At 37.3% G+C, this 19,434-nt stretch overlaps 1 protein-coding gene across 1 annotated transcript in view; it reads right to left on the bottom strand.

Moving 5' to 3' along the window:
• The window catches only part of SLC15A5 (solute carrier family 15 member 5), a 90,703-nt gene that overhangs the window by 58,725 nt on the left and 12,544 nt on the right, over positions 1–19,434 (bottom strand). The window contains 1 exon segment of the mRNA XM_027129510.1: positions 8,990–9,159. Within this exon segment, the coding sequence (XP_026985311.1) occupies positions 8,990–9,159 (170 nt within the window).

Genomic DNA, 19,434 nt, shown 5'->3' with positions numbered 1-19,434 from the left:
CTGTTCTTCAAGTTTCCAAAATGTCAATCAGAAAGATGGCAGTTGTAAGGATGAAAGGCAATAAAGTGATTGAGAAGATTTTAGCACCCAAGGGGTTGAATTCAAAGGAGTAAGCTTCTGACAAGGGCTCTGGCATCCTGGTGACCAGCCCAAGGTGGTGCCTGACAGATGATGTAAAAAATGAAAAAGCTAAGATCAGTGGAAGCATATTAAAAAGGGAAGAAAGGTGACAAAATAAAGCACCAAAGTAAAAGATTTCAGAGTCTCTCAGAAGCCTCTAACTTGAACACATTAATGACTAAGACAACCTGAAGTTTCATTTACAGCCTTAACACAAAGAACTAGTACTAGTTTTTAATATAAATTGCCATATAAATAATCCGCACTTTCCGTGTTAGGTAAGAGGCGGTCTCTTATCTTGACATGTAGATGAAAGGAAATATTTTCTCTGCTTTGACTTTATCCTTGAATTTCAGACATAAGGTTAAACTTTGAACTCTTCAAATGACTTTATGTATGTTGATAGTGTCACTAAAAGTTCAGATTAGATTAGTTGGCTTTTGACTTGTCCAGTAGTTTCCTCTGGGTTTATATGGCTGTTGCTTTAGCATCAGCAGTATTTTATTGCTTTAGATGTTTGCAATCACTTACTGCTAGTGATTTGCAATCTCATTGTTGCTTCTTTTATGATCTTTCAGATTTCACCTGTTCTTTGACTCCATTAGGACTTCCTGATACAATGACAGATAAGAGATCCCGGTTTGGTTAGCAGTTCAGCTGTGCCAATCATGATACAACTTCTCATAGCACTCCTTTTGACCAGATAAACCGTTTCACAAATTACCAAGACACCAAACCATGGCTGCAGGACAAACGATAAAATAAATATAAAAATGTTGGAGTTTCTCCAAAGAAAGCTGCTGTAGAAACTCAGATAATAGTTTGATCATCATTTTAATTATGTTCAAGTTTCCTATAGTAAAATGCTAGGTGAAATGCCTTCTAACCAAGTTCATTTAAATGCCACAGGGTATTGGGTTTTATATTTAAATAAAGGGTATTTATTAATATTTCTTTTTATGGTTATAGAGTGATGATAGTGATTTGATCTGGTCTTTTATTTAAGAGTTGTAATAGACCTATTATGTCAGTCTTTGATTAATTGAGGAAGCTGGGAGCCTGGTAATGGAATATGGAGCCTTTCACCTCTAAGTCACTGAATCCAATCCAGCCCAAATTGGTAGTGACCAAGAGTGATTACAGCAGAGGCCTCTGTGAAGTGTGTTGAGGTCAAGTGGAAGTAGGTCGGGATAATTGCTGGCAGGAGATAGGCTCATACCTACAGTCACTACTGCCTCTTAGTCACTGTGGCCAGACCAGAACTGAGAAGGCCAAGAGAACAGAAGCACCTGTGAGTGACCAAGGTCTGTGTCTCCTTAACAAGGAAGTCATTGGGACATCTCTTTACTATTGGAGAAAGAACTTCTCTATTAGGAGACTATTCCCAGCTGTTTCAATTAGTTTACTTAAGATTTTGGTAAGATGAAAACTGAGAATGTCTTGATGAACAGTCTAGAGACTGAATTTGAACAGGTCTGGGCTAGGAGGCTTAACTTCCTGACATTTCCTTCTCATCTTATCTCTGTTGCTCATCAACCTGTTCTCTGCTCAACTCTTGCGAAACAATGCCATGTAGACAGGAGGGTCATTACTGGCATTGATCCAACTTACTCTGTGCTTTCAAAAAGACTTCATTATTAAACAATAACTATTTGCAGGATGAAGGGTTATTTCAAGAGGTATTCTCCCCAATTTCCTTCCTATGTTTTAAATTCAGGACTTTATTGAATGTAATATGTTTTAAACCCACTAGTTCTTTTCCATATAAACAAATCACTATTTGTCACAAGATAAATTTGGATCTGCTTTTATGCATGATAAATTGATACCTCCAGTCTTATTAAGTAGTTAAATACCACTATCATAGTAGGTAGTATCATATCAAAGGTAGTTCGGATTAGCGCTTCTGAAACTAGCTGTGTTAAAAGATAAGTTTTTTTAAAAAAATTCTCAACTATCATGGTCAATACATTTGTGAAATACGATAAAATGGAATACCTAAAAAATAAAATAAAAACAAAGATACAAAATATAAAACCTGATCTTTTGATTATTAGATTCAACAGACATACGATGTAACTTTCCATAATATTTCTACATGTTTTTTCTCAGTGTCTTTATTTTCTATGTTGCACACCAGTTTATGATCAGCACTACCCCATGGACCAAGTTTTGAGTAGCGCTGCCTTGAATACACACTTTGAAAAATTAATTTATTTAAACAAGTATAATTGTACCTGATATGGTGATATGAAGCAGCAAAAACAAAATGGTTAAGAACAAGAAATGATTAGGTATGAATGAGGTCTAAAATTTTAGCCCTCCAAGTGTGCATAATTGATGCCAAACAAATGTGAATGCAATCATTCATTCATTTAACATATTTATTACGTACCTACTATGTGTCAGGGACTTTTCTAGGCCTTAACAATATAGTAGTGAACAAGATCTAGAGATCCCTGAGAAGACACTAAACAAGCAGAGAAATATTAGGTGAGTTCAATGATGAAAACAAAATGAGGTGATAAGATAGAGACTGATTGTGGGTAGGGTGTAGAGGACACCTAAAGAGTTGAAATTTGAACTGAGGATTGAATAGACTGGAAATAGGCAAAAAGACCTGGAAGAAGCATATATCAGGCATGTCATGAAGTAGAAATGAGAAGGGAGAAGCTCAGGAACAGGAAAGGCCAATGAGGCAGTAGCTCAGGTAGAATGTTGGAAGGAGATGAGGTCTAAGATTTGATTAGGGTCAGACTTTACAGGCCAAAAATAAGGAGCTTGGGGGCTTCCCTGGTGGCGCAGTGGTTGAGAATCCGCCTGCCGATGCAGGGAACACGGGTTCGTGCCCCCATCCGGGAAGATCCCACATGCCGCAGAGCGGCTGGGCCCGTGAGCCATGGCCGCTGAGCCTGCGTGTCCGGAGCCTGTGCTCCGCAGCAGGTGAGGCCACAACAGTGAGAGGCCCGCGTACCGCAAAAACAAACAAACAAAAAAAAAAACAAAAAAAAAATAAGGAGCTTGGAGTTTATTCTCCATGTTATGGGAAACCATTAAGAAATTTTATGCAGAGTGGACATATGATGTATATTTTTAAAAAGTTACTCTGGAACTCTAGTAGTTGTATGCATAATGGATTTTAAGGAACAAAAGAGGAAGCTGGAATACAGGTAAGAAGTCATGATGACTTGGACATAAAACAGCAAGAAGAGAAGCGAACAGAATGGGATGTGTTGTTAGAGAATCAATAGGATCTTCCAATGTGGGGAGAGGTTGAAGAAATGAGAAGATTTGAGGATGCTACTTTCCTTCCCCTTAAACCACTGGGTTTCGGTGACTTACATGAAGATGGAGAAGACAAGAATGGAATCCGTTTGCAGTTGGGTGAATCAAGAGTTGAGTTTTGGTCAGGTTAAATTTGAGATGACTGCTAGGTAACAAAATCAAAATGTTGAATAGGAAGTTGGATATATGAGTTTCAAGGTGAGGAAAGAGGTCAAATGAAATTGAGCGTTTGGTGTATAGTTGGCATTAAAAGCTGTGGGACTAGAGGTTACTTAAGGAAAGAGGGTGAGAAGAGTGGGGTCCCTAGAATAAATCGGAGGGCTCCCCATTAGGAGACTGTGAGAAGAGAAAAGGTACCCAAGAGCGGACAATGAACTACATGGGTTGTAAGTCAGAGAGAAGAGGAAGTAATAAACCTAAACTGATCAGATGGACTGAGAGGGAGCCAGTAAGTTAGAGCGGTCAAGAAAAGGAGCTATATGGTAATCTGTCTACCCAAAGGGAGCGCCCATTGTCCCATCCAAAGGTAGTTATCCCGAGTGTTAGGAGGGATGTCCCCGTGAAAACCTCTACATCTAAACATCACACCACCTTCCTGGATTAATCTATTAGACTTAATAGAAAACTCATGCCTTCTGTACAAATAATTTTGTGTGTCTTGTAGACTCAGCCTTAAAAAGAAAAATCCGTTGTCATTATAATCCCCAGATTGGTTTTCTGCACCAGGAGCAGAAATGGGAAGCTGAAAAAAAAACCTGAAGTGAAACTTCAAGCTCCAGTTTAAACGTGCATGGCAAACACACCAGGCGTGCACATTTTAAAATAAAATAGATGAGCTATTTTAAATGCTTTGTTGAAAAACTTAAAGATTGTAGCCACTACTATTTAAAAAAGAAATACTTTAGAAAGCAATATTTCTATTCTTTGTACCTTTAAGTTCTTAGCTCTGACGTTCTGCTCCTCTGACCTTGATCTAATCATGAATATCTATGCTACCTAATTATAATAAAAAAAAGCCTACATTGCCCTGTAGATGGTAGATGCACATTTTTTTCTTCTTTGGTCACCTGCCAGTTCTCAAAATTATAGCAGTGGGAAGAAATGCAAATGAAGGCCATGCTTGACAGCTAAACATAATGGAACGCATGGTCCACATTTGAAAAGTTACCTTAAAATAAAAGGTAGCATATAAAAAATCATTTCTTTAAGGTCACCTATGGCTTTGAATTACAGCTTTGAGGAATTTCCAATTTAGTCATCAGAGAGGAAGAAGCCAAAATAAGGATTATATACTTTTCTAGAGGCAAGACAGAGTTTTACTTCATCATAATTAGGTGATCGTATAACTTGGAAATAGAAAACAAAACAAAGCAAAACAACTCCAAAATATTCATTTGATATAGTATTGCATAAAGTAAACCACTGGTGAACATTTTATATTATAATTTTACTAGCAGCTAATGCAGTTTCTTTCTTGTAAATGTCCAAAGGAAGGTTACCTTATCACATGTTAAAATATGTAACATATGGACTAGAGTAGGCTGGCAGTAAACAGAGGTGTTCAGATTTGTATTACTTGAAGAATTGTAGTTCTTTCTTCAGATGAATATATTTTCAAATAGGAGATTAGGAAGCAAATGGTTGGATGCCAAATAGTTATTTAGAAAATTTGAATATGAAAACTATGTATACATAATTAGTCACAAAAAATCAGAATTATTTGATAATTACACACTTTACGTCAAAGTGGTCTTTTGGTAAGTTTATTTATTCCTCTTTTTTGCCTTTTTGGGGCTGACAGAGAGGATCTCTCAGACCCTTTTTGCATAATGAACCCATTCCACAGACTACAGGAGCCTGTGTACTGCCTGGCTGTGATCCACAGAGCACAGAGCTCTGAGGAACAAAGCAGAGGCTTCTGGGGATGATGTTTTCCCTGTTTCACTGCTTCAGTATGTGGTGTAATAAAACGAGCTCTAGCCTGAGAAAAGGTAGGCCTGGGTTCTGGTTCCACTTCAGCCACTGCCTGTGACATGTTGGGCAAGTCATTTAATTCAAGTATGTCTCATTTTTTGTACTCAGTTTAACAATATCAAACACTGAGCATTTACCATATTCCAAGTATGTACACAGCACAGGAATTTCTAACTATATTCAGAAATAGATGATTTCAACACAACACGTTAGGTGAAATGGTAAAGATAGCTCAGGGGGCTTCCCTGGTGGCGCAGTGGTTGAGAGTCCGCCGGCCGATGCAGGGGACACGGGTTCGTGCCCCAGTCCGGGAAGATCCCACATGCCGCGGAGCGGCTGGGCCCGTGAGCCATGGCCGCTGAGCCTGCGCGTCCGGAGCCTGTGCTCCGCAACGGGAGAGGCCACAACAGTGAGAGGCCCGCATACCGCAAAAAAAAAAAAAAAAAAAAAAAAAGATAGCTCAGGATGGTACAGGAGCAGGGGCATAGGACATGGAGTCTAGTCTGTAAAAGGAAATATGGGGCCCTTCTTGCCCACCTCACTGGTATGTGGAGAAATGAAGTAACAACAGTGAATTTTTAAAAATATAACTTATTGCACTGCTGTTACTGGTAGTTGTATAGGTAAGTGGTAGAAACAGTGGTAGCAGTCAAAGTACTACTAAAAGTAAAATGTGTTATTTAGAAATTAAGGTCAGAGTTAAACAAGATAGATGAATATGAATACAGGTAGACTGACTAACCAAAGGGACAGAATAGAAACTCTAGAAATGCAAGTGGCCATATACAAAGGATGTGGCATCTCAGATTAGCGGGGAAAATACAAACTTTTTAATGAGTGAGGTTGGATAATGTGACAGTCATATGGGAAAAAGATAAAATTGAGTTCACTCATAAAACTTATTCTAATATAATTTCCAAATGGGTCATAGATGTAAAGGTATATATATATATATACCAAAAGAAAATATGAATGAATTCCTTTATAATCTGGGAATGAGGAAAACTTTTTCACCATGAATCAAAATCTAGAAGCAATAAGGGAGAAGATTGATAAATCTGATTACAAACAAAAACCACACAAAAGACAAAACAAACAAACAATAAGTGTTGTGCATGGATAACAACACAAGAAGCAAAATTAAAAGATATATGACAAATGGGAATAATATTCGCAACTTTTATCGTAAACAAAGAATATCTTCAGTGTATAGAAATCTAAAAATTGAAAAAAATTGGAGAGATTGTAGGGAAATAGTCATTGTCATACATTTTTGGTGGAAATACAATATGGTACAACCACTACAGAAGGGAATTTGGCGATATATAGCAAAATTATCTGTGGATTTACTTTTTGATTTAGTAATCCAATTTGTAGGAATCTATCCTAAAGATCTGCTGGGGAAAAAATGCTAAGAGAGGTATGCACCAAGCTATTCTTTAGAACCTATTTAATGTGGCAGAAGTAAAGAAACGAACCAAACATCCATCAATATAAGACTGGTAAAATAAACAGTGGAGTACTATCCAGCTAGAAAAAGAATGAGGAATATTGTTATATACAGTTATGAAGCAATTCCTAGGTTATATTAAATGAAAAAAGCAGGTGAATAAAATGCTACTGTTTATAGGAGAAGGGGGGAAATACATACATATACATAGAGATATATACACATATATACAATTTTAGTATTTTTCTTTATTTAAAAAATGGAAGGATGATTCTTTAAAAATATGTAAAAGGACACCTAAAGGAATAGAGGGGATATAGGAATACAAGTAGACCTTGTTTGTGCATGAATTTTAGATCCATAAAATTATTTAAGATTTAAAACAAAATAAAATTTTTAAAATGCTTCCAAGTATTTAAAATTTTCAAATTTTAAAAATACCTCAGGATTTTTAAAGGATGAATGAAATAGATGAAGGAAATTAAGAGGTATAAACTTCCAGTTACAAAATAAATGAGTCACAGGGTTGAAATATACAGTGTGGACAATGTAGTCAGTAGCAATGTAATATCTTTGTATGGTGACAGAAATGGTCAAAAGGTGTAAACTTCCAGTTATAAGATAAATAAGTACAAGGGATATAATGTAAAACATGATTAATATAATGAACACAACTGTATGTTATAGACGAAAGTTGTTAAGAGAGTTAATCCTAAGAGTTCTCATCACAAGGAAAAATTTTTTTTTTTCTTGTAGTTTGTATCTGTATGAGGTCATGGACCATCATTAAACTTGTGGTGATCATTTCATAATGTATGGAAGTCAAATCATTATGTTGTGCACTTTAAATTTATATAATGCTGTATGCCAATTATATCTCACTAAAACTGGAAGAAAGAAAAACCTGATGTATGCAGGTATGTAATTAAAAAGTCCAACAGGCAAGGCTTCACAGTGTAGCTCAATAAGGTCTCCAAAGACCTGTGGGTCCTTCAAAGATACAGGAAGTATTGTTACTGTGATTTAAGGGGGATCAGTGCTGGATGTTAAACAATATATGCTTATGACAGGGTTATATGAGCTATTTAACAGTTTTCACATTTAGCTTTGAGTGGGCTAGACTGAGTATAATATAATATAGAAATACTTTGGATAGGAGACTTGTGGGTTCAGAGCTACTAAGATTCTGTGCTTTTTCCCAATATATTAGGAATGGTCTGGGTCCAGATTTTAGTAACTCTTGTCTAAATCTTTACATGCAAAAAGTGAATTTTAACACTATTTCCTATTGTTGATATGGTATGAAATGAGATACAGGATGTAAAGTGCTTAACACAAAATAAGAATCATATTACACTCTATCAACAACTAAAAAAAAAAACTAACCTCACCAATGGAACAAATGCACTTAATTGTATTTAAAGTTAGTGGCATAACCAAACAGAGAGGAACTATACCAAGTGACTTTAGAACATAATCATCTTCGTGTACATTCCTAGGGATTATAACATAAAGAAAAAAACTAAGAAGAATTTTGAGACTGTCAATAATCATTGTGAACTGGGATTTTGGCATGGGAAGAAGTAGAAAAAGACGTGAGTTTGATAAGGTTAAGGAAGAATCCTGTAGTTCCAGTTTTGATTATGGTGTTCGTATAGTCCAAAATGTATGTTATCTTAGAGAAAAAGAAAAGGACAATTTCTAGGTCTGAGCATTGAAAGACCTAGAAACCATGATGGACTAAGTAGCGATGAGCATCTCCATCACCAAGACTGTAGTCTCTAAATACCAGTATATATACAAGAAAAGGAAACAGTTCTTTAAGAAAGAGATGATTCAAAGTTCAGGGAAGAGAATGATGACCATAGAATACCTTGGCATACCAGAAAGCAAGGAAGCATTCAAAGACAACACAGGCTTATCTGAAGGACTCAGGCCCAACATGAAGAGTACCTCACTGCCCAAACATGGAAAAATTTGATCAAAGAAGATAGAGATTATTGATATTCTTGAAGAATCTGTTGCTCTCAAGTATAATAACTGACAGACTCTGCAAATTTTCTGAGTTGAAAGAGAAGTTATAGGGGATCCAAGAGGAAGAAGATGTGTTGAGAAAACCATAGGAACCAAATAAATCCATGTAAAGTGTTATTTGCTTACATTTTCCTGGCTGATAAATCAGGTTATAGTGCATCATACAAAGGGTTATCAGAGCCATAAGTGTAGACATAAAAGGATTAAGTAAGACCAGGGCCCAGGCCGCCAAGTGCTGGATATAAGACAGTCCCAGAAAGACAACAGTTGCATTTAGGCTCATGATCCAATAAAACCTGGGATACCAAAACAAAAATAAAATTACCATTGAGTTACTTAATATAACAATTGCTAATTTTAATGATTTTAATAAATATAAGCTACAACTTAGCAGCATGTTAGCTGAACTAGATTTTGCAAATGTTGTTTATCAGCTTTCTTTTTTTAATTTCATTTAAAAAATTTTTATACAATTTTTAAAGGTTACTCTCCATTTATAGTTATTACAAAATATTGGCTATGTTCCCCAAGTTGTACAACTCATCCTTGAGCCTATCTTACGCTCAGTAGTTTATACCTCCCACTCCCCTACCCCTATATTCCCCCAACCCCACAAGCACTAGTTTGTTCTCTATATCTGTGAGTCTGCTTCTTTTCTGTCATATTCATTAGTTTGCTGTATTTTTTAGATTCTACATATAAGTGATATCATACAGTATTTGTGTTCCTGTATCTGACTTATTTCACTTGACAAAATACCCTCCAAGTCCATCCATGTTACTGCAAATGGCAAAGTTTCATTCTTTTTTATGGCTGAGTAGTATTCCATTGTGTGTGTGTATGTGTGTGTGTGTGTTATCACATCTCCTTTATTCATTCCTCTGTTGATGGACACTTAGGTTGTTTCCATATCTTGACAACTGTAAATAATGCTGCCATGAATATTGGGGTACATGAATCTTTTCAAATTAGTGGGTTTTTTTTTTTTTCAGGTATATACTCAGGAGTGGGATTGCTGGGTCACATGGTAGTTCTATTTTTAGTTTTTTGAGAAACCTCCATACTGTTTTCTACAGTGGCTGTACCAACTTACATTCCCACCTGCAGTGCACAAGGGTTCCCTTTTCTCCACACCCTCACCAACATTTATTTGTGTTCTGTTTGATGATAGCCATTCTGACAGGTGTGAGGTGATATCTCATTGTGGTTTTGATTTGCATTTCCTTGATGATTAGCGATGTTGAGCATCTTTTCATATGCCTGTTGGCCATCTACATTTCTGTTCTTAGCTTTCTTAATAAGCGCATACACATCAGCTATGTCTAATCAGTTTCATTATCTATGTTTCCTTTCTATTTAGAATAGATACAGGAAGAATGTGTTCTCTTTTCTCTAAAGCAGAAGTTGACAAACTTTTCTGTAAAGCGTCTGATAATATTTTAGGCTTTACAAATCATATGGTCTCTACAGCAACAAGTCAACTCTGTTGTGACTCTAGAGAAGCCATAAATAATACCTCATTGAATATGCCTAATGAACCTGGAAAAGATTACATGGTTAAAGAGTTGAAACTTATTTATTCCACTTTTCAAAGTATGGGAAAACTCAGGAATACTCAAGTTATACCTAGACCATGGCATGGGTAAACCAAAGAAATTAGTGTCATTTGAATAAAGTTTCCAGTGTCTCCTCCTAACAAACAATATTAAAAATAAGTACCTATCCCAGTAGTATGGTTTGCAAGTTCTGGGGGAATAATCTCTAACTCTCAACCTTTCATTGGGTCTAAATTCTGCTGCTGGAGTCCCATTGCAAAGGGGGTGTCTTACAGCTACTGAAAGTGGGGTCTGGCTGCTCACCGCTCAAAAGCCAATAAAGAGGCAAGTTTGGTGGAAAGGAAAGTTTGCTTTAATTTGGATGCCTGAAACGGGCAGGGGGAGGGCGGACTCCCGTCCAAAGGCTTACTCCCCTCCACTGACAGCCAGTGGGCAAGAGCTCTTATTGGCAGAAGGAGGGGACTACATGTAGAAACAGTACAGTTAGTTTGGACAGTCATCTTGAAATTGGTCATACAGTGGTCTGACGAGCATCATCTTGATTGTCTTAAGTACAGTTAATCTTCAGTTCCGGGGTCAGTTTGTTCCCATTTCCTTGTGTCCAATTCTTGGAATTGTGGCAGCTTATATTACGGCTACAGTCTGGTCATCATGTAGTTAACTTCTTCCACCTGGCACAGGTTTCAGTATCTACAAGACAGCTCACAGGATGTGGCTTAGAATATTATCTACAGCCTTTGAGAAGGAACTAAAGGTCCTTGACTATGCTTAGGGACTAAACGATTATTGTTTTGTCCTGCTTGACTGATTTTCTTTGCTTCTGCATTTTCTTACTTCTCTGATTAAATTCATTCTTTGGCTAAAGTTTTTCCACAGACAAAGGGCAGGCAGAGGACATGGGGGACAAGGACCAAAGGGTCCTATTCCATTTCATTAACATTAGCTTAAAAAATTATTGAAGTAATATTGAATATAATAAAATTTACCCATTTAAAAATATGGTTTTATGGACTACTATATTTAAAATAGATAACCAACAAGGACCTCCTGCATAGCACAGGGAACTCTGCTCAATATTCTGTGATAACCTAAATGGGAAAAGAATTTGAAAAAGAATAGATACATGTACAACTGAATCACTTTGTTGTACACCTGAAACTAACACAACACTGTTACTCAACTATGCTCCAATGTAAAATAAAAATTAAAATCAAATAAAAAATTTTAAAATATGGTTTTATGAGTTTTGGTCAATGTTTTAGTTGTACAAACACTAATAGATCTATATTAGAACACTTATCACTAAAATATGAAGGGCTTACCTAATTAGATCAGGCCCACCCAGGATACCAGGATAATCTCCCCTTTGATTAACTCAAAAGCAACTGATTAGAGAACTTAATTACATTGCAAAATCCCTTCACCTTTGCCATATAACACAAGGAGGGGGTGATATCCTATCATCTTTGCCATGTTCTCTTCAGTAGAGACAGGTCACAGGTTGTTCCCATACTCAGGGACATGGATCTGCCAAGAGTGTGACCCACTGGGGGTCATCCTATGGCATTTCCCATACATCTCCCTCCCTCCCTCCCTTCCTTCCTTCCTTCCCTCCCTCCCTCCTTTCTTTCTTTCTTTTTCTTTCTTTCTTTCTTTCTTTCTTTCTTTCTTTCTTTCTTTCTTTCTTTCTTTCTTTCTTTCTTTCTTTCTTTCTTTCTTCCTTCCTTTCTTCCTTTCTTTCTTTCTTTCTCTTTCTTTCTTTCTTTCTCTCTCTCTCTCTCTCTCTCTCTCTCTCTCTCTCTCTCTCTTTTTTCTTTCTTTCTTCCTTTAAGTAAAGGAAGCAGAGGGAACAGGTAAGACTGGCTATGAGAAGGGGATATTGAAGGTTTGAGAAGAAAGGAAAAGGTTAGAAACAGTCATATGAAGGAGGAGGAGAGAGAATGATTGCATACTGTACACCTGAAGGATGATGGTAAGGATTCACTTGAGGTTGGCCATGTATTTAGTGCCAGCATAGCATGATTTTACATTTTTCTCCAGACCTGTTTGGCTCTGTAAGTACAGTAATAGAACAAGTAAAGAGTTGAATTTTAACCAGGATTGCTTCCTTCATTCCTCAGGGGAGTATTGCTAAGTGTGGGGAAAGAGAGAGAGGAATAGTGGTTGTGGAATTAGATTGTTAGTTGAAGACCAGCCTCCTGACTCTACTAATTCCACTTGCTGATTTACGGTGGGGATTGGCTCCTTGCTGTGCTCAGCTGACATTACCCAGGAGGGTGGATTGGTGCCTGACCTGCTTCTGCTGGGCAGAGGATTGAAGACCAGTTCCTTACTTGGTCCCACCAACATACCACTCAAGCTGGGGAATCAGAGTGTCCCCGCCTGCTTTGTATGTGTGTAGGTGTGTGTGTGTGCGTGTGTGTGTGTACGTAGAATAGATTCCTCTTTCCTGCTGAAACTATGGAGCCAGAGTAGGAGGGTGGGGCAGTTTTTCCACAGTGTTTGCCTGAAGTAGGGCAGGTATTATCAAAAAGATATTTTATGTTAGGCTACCCTTTCCCTGGTACTTTACCTAAGGGCAGCAGGCTTTTCTTGGAGCTGCCCTCTCCCCACCATGCCTGTGGGCAGTTCCAGGCTTCTCCACTGTTGGCAAAAAGAAAACCCAGAAAACTCATTACTCTCCTCTCTCAAGTTCCAAGATCTCTAGCTAGAGTCTGTTATCTTTCCACCTTTCAGAATCTTCCTATGTTTGTTTGTTGTGTTATGTCCAGGGTTTTTTAGATGTAAAAAAAGGAGGACCTGGAAGGAATGGGGCTACTGTCATGGTCTGTCCTTGAATCCCTCTATGATTTTTCAACTGGGTAGTTTATCTTCCTATTGTTGATTTGTAAAAGTTCTTTATATATTCAGGCTGCATGTCTTTTGTCAGATATATGTTCTACAAATGTTTTCTCCCAATCTGTGGTTTGCCTCATCATTTTCTTAGTTAAATCTTTTGATAACAGCAACTGTTTTTAATTTTAATAAATTTCATCAGTGTTTTTAATTGGTTCATGCTTCTTGTGTCCTCTGTAAAGAATACTTTCTATATGTAGGTCACAAGTATTTTTTCCTTTTTTTAAAAGCAGTTTTATGCCTTTAGATCTCTATGTTAGGTCAATGATCAGCTTTTAATTAAATTTCTAGTCAGGTGTCATGAGTAACTTTTTGTATTTGATATCCAGTTATTCTAGCACAATTTATTGAAAAGATGATCCTTTCCCCATTGAATTTTTTGGCACCTTTGTTGAAAATCAATTGACCTTATAAACGTGGTTCTTTTTTCTGAATTTCAATTCTGTTCTACTAATCTATCCTTATGCCAAAACCATACTATCTTTATTACTGTTGCTTTTTCTCTTGTTTTTTAAAACAATTTTATTGAGATATAAGTGAGCTACAATAAACTGCATGTGCTCAAAATGTACAATTTAAGTTTTGAATATGTATGCACCCAATAAGTGATCACCCCTTTCAAAATCATGAACATCCACTCTCCATAACTGACCTAGAAAAGGAATCAAATGTCAAACATGGCCATGCTGAGCAAGCTGATTGACTGTAATCCACTGATCGCAATTTATTTATCACAGTGCAGCATGGGTACAATGTTAGAATTTTCTAGGACAATGCGGTAGAGTCCCTAGGCTCAGCCTCAGGTCATCCTTTCGTGCAGTTGCAAGCTGCACACTTGAACTGTGGCTGTAACAACCAAGGGAGGCTGGGATTGCAGAGCAATGTTACGGTCCTTTCCATCTTTAAGAAACCCTCTTTTCAAATGCTAAGTATTGCTGAGAAAAAATCCAAGAGGACACTGTGCGACTCTTCAGTACACCACAGGGGGATGTAAGCAGAATTGCTCTAAAGAGGGTCAAGGAAAATTACAATTCTTCCAAGACTTACATCTTGTGAAATATAGCTATAAACCAAAGAATTATAGTGCTGAATAACTCTGTATAGGGAGAGATTTCACATAAAGTACTAAATGTGTTTTAACAAATGCCACCCAACCTATTTGATTGTGTAATTTTCTGGAAGAATTACCTAGTACAGTCATGTTTTATATAATCTTTGCTGATCCATGGACAGGACAAGCCATAGATAATTAAGGGTGAAACTGTATATGTCTCAACTGTAAAAAAATAAAAGAAATAAAAATCCACAGTCTTCAAACTCACCATTAAGACTCCTTTCATCTCATAGCTCACCAGCAAATTGAATATATAAAGCACCTCTCACACAGAAAGTCAGAGAGCAAAGCACTAAAGCAGAACAAATACCAGTGATTAAGGAAAATTGAAAGCAGCAGTAAAAATATGTTTCTTTAGTTTACTTTTAAATACAGACTGGGAACTGCAAATAATTGGGGGTATATATAAGTGGTAATTTTTTTTTTTTTTGGTCTTCATGATTCTATGGTGTTGAATACAAATAAGGGGGAAAAAACCCTATTGCTGCAAAATTCAGAAAACCTTTTGAGATTATTTATTTTAAACATTCACCTTAATTTATTTAGTAATAGTTTTTAAAGTCACTCAAATATTCTGTCACTTCTTAGACTGACCAATTTTGACATGCTTCAGACTTATTTTAAGTGATTATAAGAGAAATAGTTTGAAATGGGCTTTCCAACCTACTTGAGAAGGTATTAAAGAGGGGAGAAAAACTTCTGGGTCTTCATAGCCTTAGTGGACAATTTTAAGAGTTCAAACAGGGCTTCCCTGGTGGCGCAGTGGTTGAGAGTCCGCCTGCTGATGCAGCGGACTCGGGTTCGTGCTCTGGTCCAGGAGGGACCCACATGCCGTGTCCGGAGCCTGTGCTCCGCAATGGAAGAGGTCACAGCAGTGAGAGGCCCATGTACCGCAAAAAAAAAAAAAGAGTTAAAACAGAATATTTTATTCTGCCTTGAAAAATATTGAGATAATTCACCAGGGGATTTGTGGTTCTTCAATGGGCCAAAATTGAACTGTTTAGAAGAGTCAATGAAACACTGGGGCGCTGATTTCATGGTGGATGGCTGTTGTCAATCATTGCTTCTTTTAGCATAACCACTGGCCCACTGAAGTACTTCAAAGAATATTCTAGCTGACAAGAATTTGGAGAAAGAAGGACCAGAAGGAAATTTTGCATTTCCTACTTTTTAAAAAAAAATTTATTGGAGTATAATGATTGCATTAGTTTCAGGTGTACAGCATAGTGATTCAGTTATACATGTGCATATACTCATTCTTTCTGAGAGTCTTTTCCCATATAGGTTATTACAGAGTACTGAGTAGAGTTCCCTGTGCTATACCGTAGGCCCTTGTTGATGATTTTATATATAGTAGTGTGTGTATGTTACTCCCAAGCTCCTAATTTATCCCTCCTTCCACATTTCCCCTTTGGCAACCATAAGTTTGTTTTCGAAATCTGTGAGTCTGTTTCCGTTTTGTAAATCAGGTCATTTATATCATTTTTTCCTACTTTTTATCTATAAACATTTTTCAACAATGCTATTAAAGAAAAGACGGCTTAATAAAGGAAGATAATTGATTTTGCTGAATCGACAGCATGATTAAAGTAAAAGGTTTACTTTTAATTAAGAAATTGGGGGGGAATGCTTCACTCTCTTTCTCCTGCCCTCCCTGCCTGTGTCACTCCTTTAACTTGCTCTCGTTCCCTTTCTGTCTTTGTTCCCCTGTCTTCTGCCAAATCCCAATTTTAACAGTTGTTTATGTTGTTGAAGAGAAAACCACAGGCCCCAAATGGCGTCACTTGTGCTAAAGCCCATGATACCAAACCTAGGCTTAGATACAGGACTTAATTGCAGTTTCGAGCTTCTCCAGAAATGTAATCTTAATCAACCAGTCTGGAATTTTCTGGTCGGCATCAATGAGGTCATCTGTCATGTGGGCCCTCTCCATCCCCCAGAAGGAGAGGCAATCTACGTGGTAAAACCCTTGCCTTTCCCTCCCCACCCCACCTCCCCAAAAAGAAGATACCCTCGCCTAAAAATAATGCTTCCTTTTCTTTTGCGAATAGCTCCCTTGCCCTACCCTTCTTCTATAAAAACCTTCCATTTTGTACAACCCTTCAGAGCACCCTTGTAGTTGCTGGATGGGATGCTGTCCAATTCATGAATCGCCTAATAAAGCCTATTAGGTCTTCAAATTTCTGCCGTTGAATTTTGTTCTTTCTAACAATGTGTATCATTTTCTCATTTCCTGAGTTTAAGATCTTTGAACCACTGCGTGTTTATTGATAAAAATAAGTCCCTGCTGATGCACCTACCAAGCTTAAAAGCTACCAAGCAGGGCTTTAAAAAAAGCAGTAGGCTGTAGGATCAGTAAGAAATTTCTTTGTTTTTTTCTTTCCCCAATACTTTTTAGTTTACATGGTTATATGTTGGAGAGGTATTCTGAGTGTATTTTCTGAAAGTTTACAATTCTGGCCAAGATAATGAAGGAGGTGCCTGTTGTAATTGGGGTGAGTGGGTAGCATTTGTTAAACTTGGCTAGAGCCCATGAAAATAGAATTTTGGAAGGTCTAGTGATTTTTTAGAAAGCTACTTACAAGCTATTCCTCAGTATATGCAACTTAGAGGATATTCTGAGTGCAAGCATACCTCAGAGATACTATGGGTCCGGTTCTAGGCCACCGAGGTATAACAGGTTGCACAAAGTTTTCGGTTTCCCAGTATATATAAAAGTTATGTTTACACTCTATTGTAATGTACTAAATGTGCAATAGCATTATGTCTAAAAAGATAACATGCATGTCTTAATTAAAAATACTTTATTGCAAAAAATGCTAACCATCATCTGAGCCTTCAGCGCATGGTGGTAGTAACATCAGAGATCACTGATCACAGGTCACCATGATAAATATAATAATAATGAAGTTTGCATAGTGTGAGAATTACCAGATGCTTCACAGAGACATGAAGTGAGCAAATGCTTTTGGAAAAAGGCCGCTGATAGACTTGCTGGACATGGAGTTGCTGCAAACTTTCTGTAAATTTTACAAAATTTAAAATTTATAAAAATTTATAAAATTAAAAACTTTTATCACTGTGAAGCACAATAAAGCCAAGCAATTTAACGAGCTATGCCTGTGTTAATGAGTACTAGTAAGACTATTCCATGAACTGTTTCGATTTCGTTAGCTGAAATTATGATTTTACTATTGCAGAATTATGTAAATTCATATTTTGTTTCTTTTCTCAAGGATTAGGTAGAATTTCTCAAACGGGTAGATTTCTAAGTGTGGTAAAAATTGTGGGAATCATCAAAAATTTCTGAAGCATCCTGGTATGAAATAGGTGCTTCCCTCAATGTTTAGCTCCATTTCTTTTCAAGAATATTTCTAGACCACGTTTGGAATCCACTTTCCTTATGTCTCTGGAACTGTTTTCAAAATTCTGAAGCACTTGCTAAAAATGCCCGTTTGTTCCCCAGCTATGCTCCCAGGAAATTCTGATCTAGGAGGTTGGGGTTGGGCATGGGAAACATTTTTTAACAAAGCCCTCAAGTGATTCTTAAAATCATGCAATGCTGCTCGAGAGCAGTGGTTCTCAAACCTTACTACTTAGGCAGCTTAAAAAAAATCCTAGTCTCTGGTGCCCATCTCAAATCAACATAATCAGAACTTCTGGTGGTAGGGCTCAGGCATCAGTATTTTTTAAGGGTCCTCAGGTGGCTTCCTTGGACATCTGGGATTGAGAATCGCTGCTCTCAAACAACACTCAAGTAAATATTAAAACAGCTTTGGAAAACAGGCTGTGGGATAATAATTTTTTTACTTCTAGTGTTTTCCCAAGATAAAAGATATTAAATTTGAGCAAGTTTTTAAAAATCAGAACACTTTAGTATGAGACAGATATTATGTAGAGTCAAACTGAGTACCAGATATTCAAAATTTCTGGGATGGAATAAGTCAGTCTCTAGACTTTTTCAAGAAATTTATACCAATCTACTATTTGAGCTTTTAAATAATGTATAATTCACTCTGGTAACTGGTTAGCGACAGACTATGATATGCAGATGGCATGCAAATTATCAGGTGAAATAAATAGAGACACGAGGAAGCAAGATTTAAGGTTAATTGTGGTAGGATTTAAAATTATGGTCATGAACAGACTTAATTATTCACCATTCATTTTGTTTCCAGAAAAGATTCTGCACAGGTGTATTTACCTAGATGATCGCCAGTATGGTAACTCTTATTGTACATGTCAGATTTTGGAAAATGCTGAAAGAGCCAGATTCCGACCTGGACGATGGCACAAGGAGATGTTGGCAGATTATTATGCCTCTTGATTTCAGGGAGTTTAGCTTTATTCTTTCAGTTAGGTACATAGTCGAGGAAGATCCAGTACCAGATGGTGATGTTGGCTGGGAGGGGTTTTCTCACCTACATTTGGCAGCTCTACTCGGAAGTGGTGCTTTCAGTGCTTTAGACTTCCAGTCTATACTATTTCACATGATCATTGGGAAGCTTTAGGTGGTAGAGATGCAATGACACATCTCATTAAGCGTCCCGTAACTATGAACAGCTGACATCTGTGCTGAAAACAGAACTGGATGCAGCCTTCAAGTGGTTATAGGTTCAAGTGCTGTGTTGCTTTTTTTTTTTTTTTCAGTTTATAAGTGATTTAATAAGCATAGCACTGCTGTCGTTAAACCAGAAAAATATATGTAGTAGAGACTTGAATTAGAATATATTACTAGGGCTTCCCTGGTGGCGCAGTGGTTGGGGGTCTGCCTGCCAATGCAGGGGACACAGGTTCGTGCCCCGGTCCGGGAGGATCCTACATGCTGCGGAGCAGCTGGGCCCGTGAGCCATGGCCGCTGAGCCTGCGCGTCTGGAGCCTAAAAAAAAAAAGAATATATTACTAAAGACTTGAATTCAAAAATTTGAAAAGTAGTAAGTCTTTCTGTAGGGAGAGATTAGTGGTCAAAAGTTAGCTGTGTTGCTTTTTTAAAGACACTGCTGAAA

The sequence above is a fragment of the Aethalodelphis obliquidens genome, unplaced genomic scaffold (assembly GCF_003676395.1).
Source record: "Aethalodelphis obliquidens isolate GAN/ISIS:26980383/991018 unplaced genomic scaffold, ASM367639v1 scaffold36, whole genome shotgun sequence".
Taxonomy (NCBI): Eukaryota; Metazoa; Chordata; class Mammalia; order Artiodactyla; family Delphinidae; genus Aethalodelphis; species Aethalodelphis obliquidens.
This window is presented reverse-complemented; position numbering and strand designations above follow the sequence as displayed.